This window comes from Artemia sp. Qi Xiang Cuo, chromosome 4 (genome assembly GCF_049724085.1).
Source record: "Artemia sp. Qi Xiang Cuo chromosome 4, ASM4972408v1, whole genome shotgun sequence".
NCBI classification, from domain to species: Eukaryota; Metazoa; Arthropoda; class Branchiopoda; order Anostraca; family Artemiidae; genus Artemia; species Artemia sp. Qi Xiang Cuo.
This window is the reverse complement of record NC_142797.1, coordinates 74426579-74441112: the sequence shown is the minus strand read 5'-3', so window position 1 is coordinate 74441112 and position 14534 is coordinate 74426579. Positions and strand designations below refer to the sequence as shown.

The 14534-nt window shown below is 37.6% G+C and overlaps 1 protein-coding gene across 12 annotated transcripts in view; it reads left to right on the top strand.

The window, feature by feature from the left end:
* LOC148953428 (sodium-independent sulfate anion transporter-like) overlaps window positions 1–14534 on the top strand; it is a 210117-nt gene that overhangs the window by 167081 nt on the left and 28502 nt on the right. For 8 of the 12 annotated variants that reach the window (XM_089087672.1, XM_089087666.1, XM_089087677.1 and 5 more), the window contains one exon: window positions 7208–7291. The exons of the other annotated variants lie outside the window; for them this stretch is intronic. In XM_089087672.1, the coding sequence (XP_088943798.1) occupies window positions 7208–7291 (84 nt within the window). The remainder of the gene's footprint in view (window positions 1–7207; window positions 7292–14534) is intronic. 12 annotated transcript variants of the gene reach the window in all.

Here is a 14534-nt window from a genome sequence, read left to right as displayed (position 1 = left end):
AGATGTGGGTATTCCAAGATTGTTGCAAATCGGTCGAAGTATAATCGCAAAGCTTTAGTGTCGTTGTACTCTGTTTTCTGTGACCATGCTATTGTGTACCTTTCAGGTCTTTACATTTTGCTTAGGAAGAATGACCTATCTAAATTAAGCAAACGCTATTATCAGTATTGCATTATCGTAATCGCCGTATTATCAGACAGTATAACGCACCTGATATAACTGAAAAACTTCGTGATTTACATATAAAACTGTCTGCAAATGCCAATGAAAAACTGTCTCCTCACCATTGTCTCATTAATTTGTTTCGCTGATTTTTCTTTTTATTTTGTCTATCTTATTTTAAGTGCTATGTGTATTTATTTTTTTTTCAGTTTTCTCTTTACTCCACTATTTTTCACATTGTTTGTGCAATGGATTATACATAAAGTATTATTATTATTATTTAAATTCAAATGAACCCTCTCTGAAGTTTAGAGGAGCACCCTTTCCATAATAACCATATATACCCCCAGGGCATAACTTGCAACACCTGCCCCTGGGCCCTGGAGGGGGGATGTGTTGACACTGGAGTTTTTTTTTATCTGAACTTTGAACTTTTTTTTCACAAAATTGCTATTTTAAAATTTTTTATCGGATGCATTTGGGAGAAAAAAGCGTGGGGGGATAGCTGCCCTCTGATTTCTTTTGACTCTTAAAAACTGAACTAGAATTTCCAATCAAATGAGTCCTCTCTGGAGTTTAACTCCTGAGAAGTATCCCTTCCCTAACAGGTATATATGCCCCCAGGCCTAACATACAACGTCTACCTCGGGCCCTGAAGTATTGTGTCGACGCTGGAATTTTCGTTATACGACCTTTGAGCCATTTTGAAAAAATGGCTCACTCAAAGTTCTTATCGGATGGGTTTGAGGAAAATAAAGTATGGAGAAGGAGGGGTAGTTGCCCTCCGATATCTTTTGACTCTTAAAAAGTGAACGAGAACTTTCAATTTCCAATCAAATGAGCCCTCTCTGAAGTGTATACGGGCGTCCCTTCCCATAAGAACCATACATGCCCCCTGAGCATTACTTACAATGCCTGCTTCCAAGCCCTGGGGGGGGTTGCACCAACAAAGAAGTTGTTGTTATCTGACCTTTGAACTATTTTCAAAAAAATGGCTATCTCAAAATTTTCATCGTATGGGTTTGGAAAAAAGTGTGTGTGGGGGGGGGGCGGCTAATTGCCCTTGGATCTCTTTTGACTCTTTAAAAAGTGAACTCAAACTTTCAATTTCCAATCAAATGAGCACTCTCTGAAGTTTATACGAGCATCCTTTTAGTAAGAACAATATATGCCCCCAGGGCGTAACTTACAACGACTGCCGCCGGGCCTTGGGGGGTTATTTCGACACCTTGGCTTTTGTCATCAGATTTTTGAACTATTTAACTATTTATTTGGGACGATTTTTGAACTATCTGATTTTTGAACCATAAACTTGTTATCGGATGAATTTGAGGGAAATGGGCGTGGAGGGTAGTTGTCTTCCAATCTCTTTAGACTTTCAAAACTGAACTAGAATTTTCGATTTCCAATCAAATGAACCCTCTTTGAAGTTTTCACGTGTATCCCTTCCATATAAACCATATATACCCCCAGGGCATAGCTTGCAATGCCTGCCCTCGGGCCCTGGGAGGTTGTGTCGACACTGGGGGTTTGTTATATGATCTTTGAACTATTCTTTAAAAAAAAAGGCTATCTCAAAGTTCTTATCAGATGTGTTTGAGGACAAAAGGCGTGGATGAGAGGGCTATCCGCCCTCCAAAATCTTTTGACACTTTAAAAGTGAACTATAACTTTCAATTTACAATAAAATGAGCCCTCTCTGAAGTTTATACGAGCATCCCTTCCATAAGTACCATATATGCCCCCAGGGCATAACTTGCAACGCCTGACCCGGGCGCTGGGGGGGGGGAGGGGTTGTCGACACCGTAGTGTTTTTATCTGATTTTTGAACTATTTTTAACAAAATGGCCTTCTCAAAATTTTTATCAGATGCGTTTTGGGGGAAAGGGGCGTGGGGAGTAGTTGCTCTCTGATCTCTTTTGACTCTTAAAAAATAAACTAGAACTTTCAATTTCCAATCAAATTAGCCTTCTCTGAAATTTATACGGGCATCCCTACCGTAACAGCTATATATGCCCTTGGGCATAACTTACACGCCTACCCTGGGCGCTGAAGGATTTTGTCCACCCCGAAGTTTTCGTTATATGATCTTTGAATCAGTCTGAAAAAATGGTGATCTCAAAGTTCTTATCGGATGAGTTTGAAGAAAATAAGGCGTGGGGAGAAAGTTGCCCTCGGGTATCGTTTGACTCTTAAAAAGTGAACTAGAACTTTCAATTTCCAATCAAATGAGCCCTCTATAAAGTTTATACGAGCATCCCTTTCATAAGAACCATAAATGCCCTTAAGGCATAACTTAGGACGTCTCCCCCCGGGCCCTGGGGGATTGTATCGACACCCAATTTTTTCTTATCTGACCTTTGAACTATTTTTAACAAAATGGCTATCTCAAAATTTTCAGCGGATGGGTTTGGAAAAAAAGGCATGGAGGGGGGCTAGTTGCCCTCAGATCTGTTTTGACTCTTAAAAAATGAACTCGAACTTTCAATTTCCAACCAAATGAGCTCTCTCTGAAGTTTATCCGATCATCCCTTTCATAAAAACCATATATGCCCCCAAGGCATGGCTTACAACGCCTGCCACCCTGACCTGGGGGGTTGTTTCGACACCTTAATTTTTGTTATCTGACTTTTGAAATATTTTTAACAAAATGACTATCTCAAAATTTTTATCGGATGCATTTGGTTAAAAGGGGCTAGGGGGGGGGCTAGTTGCCCTCCTATCTCTTTTCACTCTCAAAAATTTAACTAGAACTTTCAATTTCCAATCAAATGAGCCCTCTCTGAAGTTTAGACGAGCATCCCTTTCATAAGTACCATATACGCCCCCGGACAACACTCACAGCGCCTATCCCCGGGTCCGGGGGGGTTGTGTTGACACCGGAGATTTTGTTATCTAATTTTTGAACAATTTAAAAAAAATTACTATCTCAAAATTTGTAGCGGATGGGTTTGGGGAAAAAGGGCATGGGTGGACCAGTTGCCCTCTGATCTCTTGACTCCTTAAAAGTGAGCTAGAACTTCCAATTTTCCAGATCAAATGATCCCTCTATGAAGTTTATACGAGCATCCCTTTCATAAAAATCATGAATGACGTTAGGACATAACTTAGAACGCCTCCCCCCGGGCCCTGGGGGGGGCTGTATCGACACCGAAATTTTTCTTATCCGACCTTTAAACTATTTTTAAAAAAATGACTATCTAAAAATTTTCAGCGGATGTGTTTGGAAAAAAAGGCGTTTGGGGGGGGGGGTTAGTTGCCCTCGGATCTCTTTTGACTCTTAAAAAGTGAACTCGAACTTTCAATTTCCAATTAAATTAGCCCTCTCTAAAGTTTATACGAACATCCCTTTCATAAGAAACATATATGCCCCCAGGGCATAGCTTACAAGGCCTGGCCCCGTGCCTTACAACGCCTGCCTGGAGGGCTAGTTTGCCCTCCAATCTCTTTTGACTCTCAAAAACTGAACTACAACTTTCAATTTCCAATCAAGTGAGTCGTCTTTGAAGTTTGTATTTCATTATATGGAAATAAGAACCATATATTCCCCCAGGGCATCACTTACAATGCCTGCCCCGGGCCCTTTGGGGATTGTGCCGACCCCAGAGTTTTGTTATATGATCTTTGAACTATTTTTTTAAAAAATGGCTATATCAAAGTTCTTATCGGACGGGTTTGAGGAGAAAATGGTGTGGAGGGGGGGGGGCTATTTGCCCTCCGACCTCTTTGACTCTTAAAAAGTGAAATAGAACTTTAAATTTCTAATCAAATCAGCCTTCTTTGAAGTTTATATGAGCATCCGTCCCATAAGAACCATATATGCCCCCAGGGCATAACTTACAACGCCTGCACCTGGGCCCTTGGGGGTTGTTCGACACCGGATTTTTCGTTATGTGATCTTTGAACTATTTTTAACAAAACGGCTATCTCAAAATTTTTATCAGATGCATTTTGGAAAAAAAGGTTGTGGGAGGGGGGGGCTGGTTACCCTCCGATCTTTTTTTACTCTTAAAAAGTGAACCAGAACTTCCAGTTTCCAATCAAATGAGACCTATCTGAAGCCTATGCGAGCATTACTTCCGTAAGAATCTTATATGCTCCCAGAGCATAACTCATATCGCCTGCCCTCGGGCCCTGGGGGCTTATGTCGACACCGGAGTTTTTGTTATATGACCTTTTAACTATTTCCAACATAATAGCTATCTCAAATTTTTATCGGATGGAATTGGGAAAATAAGGGCGTGGGGGGGCTAGTTGCCCTCCGACAGGTTTTGACTCTTTAAAAGGGCACTGGAAAATTGATTTCCAATCGAGTGACCCCCCCCCCTTTGAAGTTTTTGCAACGACCACTTCCATATGAAGTGCCTCTGGGAAAAAAAATAATAAGAATAAAACATTGGAGCCGTATGGGCTTTACTGTAGCCTCTGATGGAAAGTATTAAGCTATTTTAGGAAAAACCTAATTAAACCTTATTATAAGAAAGGCGATAAGAGTGAGTTCTGTATTTATTGAGCCATTAGCTAGGTTCCTGTAGGATGATTAAATAAAAAAAAAAAGTTTTTTCAACTGAAAGTAAGGAGCAACGTCAAAACTTATAACGAACAGAAATTATTGCGTATATAAGTGGGTTGTCCAATCCTCAAAACCTCGCTCATTACGCTAAAAGTTTATTAGTACTTTTAAAAAAGCGTCTTATTGTTCTAATTAAACTGCCTTTGTTTTTTAGGAGCCGTTCTTAAAGAATTAGGACAAAATTCAAACTTCGGCGCAAAGAGCAAGGTGTTAAGGGGGGACCCCCTTTATACTCCCTTTATATACATAAAAATTTCTGTTCGTTTTAAGTTTTAATGTTGCTCTTTACTTTCAGTTGAATGAACTTGTTTTTTCTTTAATTTCTTATCGGTTTTTAAATAATGCCAGGAAATCTAACCCAACCTCCATAGAGAAACCCTCTCACCACGGAAATATCCTCTAGACAATTCAATCCCGGTGAAAATTTACCCCGGGCAATTACTTTTAACCACTCCGCGTGTAAAATTGAGACGGAAAAGAGAAAGTTAGATATATAAAAACAATTTTTGTATAGGAATTCTGGCAAATTCCCCCAGTGTATAATTTCCTTTGACAAATTTACTCCCTGGAAACTTCCCTCCCCATAGAAAATTATCCCGTTGAAAAACTTCCAGCGTAAAATTTGACCCCCCCCCCACCCGATAATGTATGTATACATCCCAATAAAAAATACTATATGCAGACGATGAGTAAATTTATAACTTAAAAAACATCCCCCTGGGGCTATGGGGTGTCATGTTGTACCCAAAGGCAGGGTTATTGGGCCTTCGATTATGATGAACAAAATGGCTATGTGAAAATTTTGATCAGACAATTTTGGGAAAAAAGGGGCGGGGAGGGGACCTAGTTGTCCTCCAATGTTTTGGTCCCTGGGCAAATTTATAACGTAAAGACCTACCCCCTGGGGCTATAGGGTGTCATGTTATACCCAAAGGCATAATTATTGGGCCTCCGACTTTGATGAACAAAATGGCTATGTCAAAATTTTGATAAGACGATTTTTGGAAAAAAGGGGCTGGGAGGGGGCCTAGTTGCCCTCCAATTTTTTGGTCACTTGAAAAGGGCACTAGAACTTTTGATTTACGTTGGAATGATCCCTATCCCAATATTCTAGGACCACTGGGTCGATACGATCACCCCTGAGAAAAAAAATAAATAAATAAACACGCATCCGTGATCTTTCTTCTGGCAAAAAAAAACACAAAATTCCCCATGTTTGCAGATAGAAGCTTGAAACCTCTACAATAGTCTTCTCTGATACGCTGAATCTGAAGGTGTGGTTTTCATTAAGATCACTATACTTTTAGGGGGTGTTTTCCCCTTTTATCGAGAATCAGGAAAATTTTCTCCGGTTCGTAATCTTTGATAGGTAAGACGAAACTTGAAAACAGATAAACTTAACTTACTAAACTTAAATTTATATATTTAAAAATCAGCATAAAAAGGCAATTCTTTTCATATGTTTATTGTTATCAAAATTTCGTTTTTATAGTTTCAGTTACCATTGAGCCGAGTCGCTCCTTACTTACAGTTTGTTACCACGAGCAGTTTGAAAATTACTTTGTATAATGATTTTTGTTTTAGACTTAGAGATAGTGTAGATAAAATTTTAAGAGAAGAACAGTATGATTTAAGGAGGAGTAGAGTGTGCGTCGACCAAATATTCACTTTTAGATTAATAATAGAAAAATTATTCTTATTTTAATCAAGAGTTAAGTAGGGTTGCTTTCTATTCCTGTTTGTAGGGATTGTTTTGATAGACTTTGTCCTAAGGATAACAGCAAAGGTAATCAGAGAACGCGGTATCAATTGGAGAAATAAATCTATTCTAAATTTAGATTTTGATGGTGATTTAAGCATCTTAGATGAAAATACTAGAAAAATAAATAAATGTATTGAGGTCTGGCATAGCAAGATTTCAATTTAATCGGTTTATTTGGTTACAATAAATTGGAAAGGACACTCTAGCCTTTTGGAGGCCTTGAAGGGTTGCACCATCAACATTATTCGTTATAATATTTCTTGAAATGTAGCACTGTAAAATGTGCTTGTACTGTTTTAAAAAAACCTTATCTTCTTCGATGTTTCTTATTTGGATCTATTTCCTTCCAAATTATTTAAAAGAACTGGAATAAAATTTTCAATTAAAGCATTTGATTTAGTTTTCAATAGAGACCCAATCTAGTTAGAGCCTTTTACGTGATTTTTGGACTTGTATCACTGCCCTTGTTATTTCTAAAAATTTGTTTTTTTTTGTAAATAGTCTTCTTAGTTCTTTAAAAGAGAAATTATTTTACGTTTTATTTCTTCATTCATTGAATTTTTCTTATTTTAGCTTTGAAATTGAATACTAAATATTGCTTAGTTTCTAATTATATAGTTATATAAATTCATTCTAGCTTATATTGAGCTTTAAATTTAATCTTTAATTTTCGTTGAAAAACTTTATTTTTTTCTTCAAATATGTTGTAGAGTCCTAAGGCTGTCCAAGGCGAAGTTGAGTCTTTCCTCGACTGTAAATCTGCTTACCAGAAAATAAAGATTTGGCAGTCCAGGGTAAGTAAGTCGCTTAAGGGCTATTCTAGTGATCAAGTCGTGTCTTGTGCAAAAGAACATAATGCTTTAAAAAAAAAAAAAACAGAAATTATTTATGTTTTCTTAAACCAAAATTGCACTTTGCGGCATCACTTCTAACTTCCACCACTACTAAGAACTCATCACACCACCAAGCCACCTAATGCCAACAGAGCTAGGCACGGTCATCCTCCATCCCAATGTATTCAAAGCCTCCCTCTATACACACTCCCAGGAAGTTCCCATTTCCCTTAAATCTTTTCTTACGACTTCCTCCCACCAAAACAGAGGACGACCTGCTTTCCTTTAGCCCTAGACAGTTGGCCGAAAAGGACAATCTATGACAATCTGTCATCATTCATCTGCAGAACGTGCCCTAGCCATCTCAACCATTCTCTAATTATAAACCTAGAAAGCAGGATTGAACTACCCTTTTCAGTGTTGTTTGAAATACGGTCAGTCAGTTGGGTATCCAAAGCAATCGATAGGCAATTTCTCTGGAAAACATGTAGCAAGTCTTCATCCATTTTCCAGAGTGCCCATACTTTAGAACCAAATTTGACCTATGTCATCACTAATATTCCATCTTCCAACATTCTAATCTTGGTTTGCAGACTTATCTTGCTATTCTTCCATATTTTTTTCAACTGTGAAATTGAACCCTGAACCTTGGCTATTCTACTTTCAACATCTTCTTAGAACACACCGTTTTTACTAATAATGCTACCTAGGTAACTGAAGCTGTACACTTGATTGATCTTTTTGTTATACAACGTCACCTTTTCATCTTCACTTATTCCCAGCCATAATGATTTGATTTTCTTCGAAAAAATTTTCAAATCTATTCTAAGAACCTGAACGCACAAAACCTCTAAGGGTTCATTAGTTTTTCTCCCAATTTCATCTAGGATACTTAAATCATCAGCACAATCTAAGTCCAGGAATAAGTACTTCCCATTCGATGCCCTAGTCTCCCAATTGCCTTTCCTGTGCTTCTGAAGACAAAGTCCAACCAAATGATCCTTATAAATGGGGATAGGGGACAACCCTGCCTAACTCCAAATTTAATGCGAAACCAGCTACTAACCTCACTTGCTACCTTAACTGCAGCAGTGCTATTCTCGTAAATAGCAATATTAACTTTAATGTGTTTGTCTGCTATCAAAAAGTTCGTGGTAACAAACTGTAAGTAAGGAGCTACCCGGCTCAATAGTAACCGAAACTCTAAAAAACGGAATTTTGATACCAGTATATGCATCAAAAGAATTCGATTTGTATACTGATTTCAAATATACAAGTTTCATCAAGTTTAGTCTTACCTATCAAAAGTTACGAGCCTAAAAAAATTGCCCTATTTTTGAAAAAAGGGGGAAACATCCCCTAAAAGTGATATAATCTTAATGAAAATCAAACCATCAGATTCACCGCAGCAGAAAACCCTACTGTAGATGTTTCAAGCTCATATCTGCGAAAATGTGGATTTTTGTATTTTTTGCCAGAAGAAAGATCATGGATGCGTGTTTGTTTTCTTTTCTCCGGGGGTGATCGTATCGATCCAGTAGTACTAGAATATCGTGAGAAGGCTCATTCGAACGGAAATTAAAAGTTCTAGTGCCCCTTTTAAGTGACCAAAAAAATTTGAGGGCAACTTGGCCCCCTCCCACGCTCATTTTCTTCTGAAGTCACCCAACCAAAATTTTTAGATAGGCATTTTGTTCAGCATAGTCAAAAATTTAAAAAATATGTCTTTGAGGAAGACTTAATCCCCCAGAGTTCCCGGGGGAAGGGCTGCAAGTTATGAACTTTGCCCATTGTTTAAATATAGTATTGGCTATTGGGAAGTATACAGACGTTTTCAGTAGGGATTTTTCTGATGGCGGGGGGGGTGTCGGCCGAGGGGGTAGCGTGGGTACAGGATCTTTCGATGGAGGATTTTTTTTAAAGGAAGGGACATTTTTCTGAAGGGGGCGGCGGATTTCCCAGCATTATTTATAAAACAATCAGAAATTAAATAAAAAAAACAAGTTTTTTCAACTGAAAGTAAGGAGCAACATTAAAATTTAAAACGACAGAAATTATTTCATATATGAGGGGTTTTCCCCCTAGTCAGTACCTCACTCTTTACGCTAAAGTTTCCTTAGTACTTTCAAAAGAGCCATCTATTCTAATTACACGGCCTTTGTGATTCAGGGGTTTGTGATTTGAACACAATTCGAACTTTAGCACAAAGAGCGGGGTATTGACTAGGGGGCGAACCCCCTCATATACATAATAATATATACATAAAAAAAAAACAATAAAAACAAGCGATAAGGCTCACTAGTAATCAAAACTTTAAAAACCAGAATTTTAATGTCAATAAACATAAATCAAATATAATGCTGATTTAGCATTATAATGAAATAAGCTCCTCATTGTTCCAATTAAACAAAGATAGTGTTTCAGAAGTTGTTATTAAAGAATTGGGAGAAAATTCGAAAGCTAAGTATATGTATAATAATATGTATAATAATAATTAATAATTTATTATAAGCCAAAAAACAGGCTATACAGCACAGTATTCTTAAATACGCTCCGCAAGAAAATAAAATAAATATCAAGTTTCATTCATTGATGTTAACGTTTCATTTACATATTTACATAGCTGCCTGATTGTTATTTTTACTGTCGTTTTCAGGATCCCCGGGAACTCTAAGTTACCACCCTCAAAATACTTTTCCCTTAATATATAGAGTTGCTGGCACTCGGTGAGAATATGGGCCACATCATGAATACCTAGGTTATATCTGGGGCAAGAGCAGTCCGCATCTGCATCTGGGGCCACCCTTTTTCTTTCAAATACTCTTTTTCTAGTTTTTTGTGGCAGGCAATTCGCTTGGATCCGAAACCAAGTCCTCAATGTCTCCCCCGGTAATCCTAGTTTAAAATAATATTCAAGTCCAAATATCTCTTTTACATTGGAATAAAACTTCAATGTTCCAGATGTTTTAACTGCCTGGGTCCTCATTTGGACTTCCTGGTCTTTTATTCTTTCTATAATCATAGCCAAAAACGGCTCACCCTGATATGAGGGTCCTAGCCCCTCATTCCAAATATAGGATAATCCTAATCCATCTAAAACATTTTTTTATTGATACGGCCACGATCTTTCACGGTTCGACCGTAGCATCTCCACATAAGCTGCTTTTGCTAACCTATCTTCTGGCAGACTTAGAACTTTTAGCCAGTACTGGATCATCTGTGCTAATCTATTCATTCTCAGCGAAAATATTCCTAGGTCACCTTTTATTGCCTGATTGTGGGTCGTTACGTGAATGCCAATTAATCTTATATAGTGTTGCAGCTGAAATGATTCTATTTGTGCTGCTGGGTCATGCCCCCAGAGTTCAGCTCCGTAATGGATAGTAGGTAAATCTTTAGAATTAAAAACATATTTATGCATTTTTAGATCATTTATACTTGAAAGCCTTGAAATACATAAAATGGCAGCTGAAACTGCTTTCCCACTCTCAATCATCTATTTTACCTGATCTTTCCATCCTCCGTTTGCTGAAAGTGTTACTCCCAAATATTTAAAATTTTCGCTGTCTTTTACTTTTTCACCTTTATAATCAAATTCTACTTTTTGAACATCATTATTCACATGAATTCCTCTAAAAACCACAATCTCAGTCTGTTTGATATTCAACACTAGTTTTGTTTCTATCTAAATATTCTTCTAATATACTCAATAAGGTTCGGAGCTCCTCTGGTGACTTGCCTATCAACACCGCATCATCAGCAAAAAGCAACAGAGATAACGTCAAGTTCCCTAGTGACACCGTAGGGGCCCATACCTTTTTAAAATGGTCAACAATATCATTTATAAACGACGTGAACAACCTAGGCGAAATACTGCTACCCTGTTTTACTCATTTTCTAATTTCAAACGGCGACGATAATCCCTTCCCAAAATCTTTAACTATACCAAATGTCTTTCTATACATATCAGCTAGTATCCTAACAAAAAGTCTTGGTAAGCCTACCTTTAACAGTTCTAAGCATAGGAAAATCCTATCAATAATGTCGAAGGCCTTTTCTAGATCCAAAAATGCAACGTACAACCTGTTTTTCCCTTTTGCATATTTCTCTACAAGCGCCTGTAGGACTAAGACCCTATCAATAGCATTATATCCATCTCGAAATCCTGCCTGCTCCTCCTTCAAAATCCTATATTTTTCTTACCAATGAGCTAATCTAGCATCTAGTATTCTTTCTAATATTTTGCTAAGACTAGGTACTAAGGATATCGGTCGATAATTACTGTGATCCGCTGGGTCTTCCTTTTTGAATAGCGGCAAAATAAAAGATGTTTTCCACGGCGAGGGCCATTCTCCAGAAGCCAGAACTGAGTTGAAGATAGCCAAGAAGATGGGCATAGATAAAAGTTGGAGTTGTTTCAAGGCCTTTGTTGGGACTCCATCGCTACCGGGTACTGATCCACCTTTCATGGTGCTTATGCATTCTTCGATTTCTTCTATCGATGTGGGTTTTATCAGATCATATTCGTTCTCTTTCACTGGTAGACTGGTCTCATTCTCTGTATTCGATAATTCGTCACTGAACTAGCAGTCAAACGAATAGTCTTCCTGAACCGCGTCGTTGTAGTGTGTCGGCCATGTTTTCGGCTCAGGTACTTTTGGCTGGGCTATGGAGCCCCCTTTTTTATCTTTCTCCAGAAAGACCACTTATCGCTCTTTTCATAAAACTAGATCAGCTCCCCTTTATCTTTTTGAATAGCTAGTCCCTCCTTCTGTTTCAAAATGTGTTTATACCCCCGGCGAACATTTTTAAACCTTGTTACTAGTCGAAGCCTATTTCCTCTTTTTCCTCTTCCCTCAAAATCTCCATTTCTTTAATCAATTCTAATTTTTTTATTCTACAATCCTCATCAAAAAATTCTATATCCTTACAGCCTCCTTTATTTCCTAGAACTGGGCCTGCTGTTTCATGTAAAATCTTAGTGAGCTCATCTATCTATCTTGGTTATTTATCTTCTCTAAATCACTTAGCCTTATAGCTATTTCATCCTCTGAAAACGCTTCGACTAATTTAACATTTTCCTCTGTAGACCATTCCCTAGGTATCTGACGTCTAACATTTTTATTATAAATACTACTTTCACTTGAAATATCCCTTCTATGGGGAGCACTCCTTGATCTAATTCCTAAGAATACCGGTAGATGGTCCGATTCAACTAGCTTAAGCACATCCACATTAAGGTCATTAGGATCCCAGCGAATATCCACCAAAACATAATCAGTTAAACTTGCTTTTGTCCCAGATACGCATGTAAACTCACCCCGATTTTTATCCTTTCCAAATCTTCCATTTCCGATCATCAAACCTGATTCTGCGCATAATGTCAGCAACCTTCTTCCCCATTAATTTATTCTTCTTTTTTCATCCCTGCTAGCTCTGGGAATTTTGTAGACGGCTGGGACTGCTGACGGAATACTTGTAATTGACACAAATTTTAATTCAACTTCATCTCTAGTATAAGCATTAAAATCACCCATTAATATCGGTCTATCATTTTCAAAATTAGCTCTTTTTTCTCTAATTCTTTTACCAACAAATTCCACGTATCTTCATTTCGGTACGAGTTATTTTGAGGCCGAATATAAATCGATCCTATTACAATACACAGTCCATCCAAACATTCTAATCTAATCCAAATAACATTTTCTCATTTACCTTTCAGCTTTGTATAACTTTTGAAAGACTCATCTTTTATCAACACTACAAGGCCTCCAAAATAACGATTTTTCAAAGCTAACTCTCGCGATACACTTTCAGCATTGAAACCTCTTACTTTTGGAGTTTCACTAGGGCAGTGCGAGGTTTCTATTAATGCTACAAAGTCAAAATTTGACAAATCACTTTCCACAGAACTTAACTTACTTTTTATACCCTGTACATTCCAAGATACAAACTTCAGGGTTTGTGTATGGCCTTGTCGATACTATTGGGCTCCGTAATCACTCGGGGGGAAAGCTAACCGGTAATAATTTTCACCCCTAGGCCTGTTAATACCCCTCTACTGCCAAGACTGATTTTTCTGTAGCTGCCTGAACGGGCGTGTGTTTTGTCTGTAAATTGGTGGCCAATTCCCTTCAGTAACCCGGCTTGTCAATGGCTCCTCATTTCTTTGCCGTACATTTCTAGTGGTGCAACTGTAAGTATTATCGACGGGGCTAACCTCGCTACTTTTACGACCTTTCCCTGTTCCTATTGTTTTCGGCAAGTTGCTGTTTCTTTCAACTATCGTCTTCGTGTCACTTTCATTACCAGAACAGTCCGACTGATTTGAAGGGCAATTCTGGAAAAAAACAAGTTTTTTCAACTGAAAGTAAGGAGCAACATTATAACTTAAAACGACAGAAATTATTTCATATATGAGGGGGTTTTCCCCCTAGTCAGTACCTCATTCTTTACGCTAAAGTTTTCTTAGGACTTTCAAAAGAGCTATCTATTCTAGTTAAACGGCCTTTGTGATTCAGGGGTTTGTGATTTGAACACAATTCGAACTTTAGCGCAAAGAGCGGGGTATTGACTAGGGGGTGAACCCCCTCATATACATAATAATATATACATAAAAAAAAAACAATAAAAACAAGCGATAAGGCTCACTAGTAATCAAAACTTTAAAAACCAGAATTTTAATGTCAATAAACATAAATCAAAAGAAATGGCTTATAACGCTGATTTAGCATTATAATGAAATAAGCTCCTCATTGTTCCAATTAAACAAAGATAGTGTTTCAGAAGTTGTTATTAAAGAATTGGGACAAAATTCGAAAGTTAAGTACATTTATTACTAATAAAAACTGTCGTAAATAAAATTAATAGTTCTAGTGCCCTTTTTAAGGAATCCAAAAAATGGAGGGTCACTAGGCACTCTCTCCCGCCCTTTTTTTCTCAAATTCTTAGGATCTAAATTTTGAGAAAGTTATTTAGCAAAAAAATTAAAATTAATATGCAAATTTTGTTTTAATTATTCATATACGGTAAGCTAATTTCAACAACGTTCAGAAATGAAATAAAAAAAAACAAGTTTTTTTTAACAGAAAGTAAGGAGCGACATTAAAACTTAAGACGATCAGAAAGTATTCCGTATATGAAGGGGATTGCCTCCTCCTCAACACCTCGCTCTTTACGCTAAAGTTTTAATTTTCTCCCAATT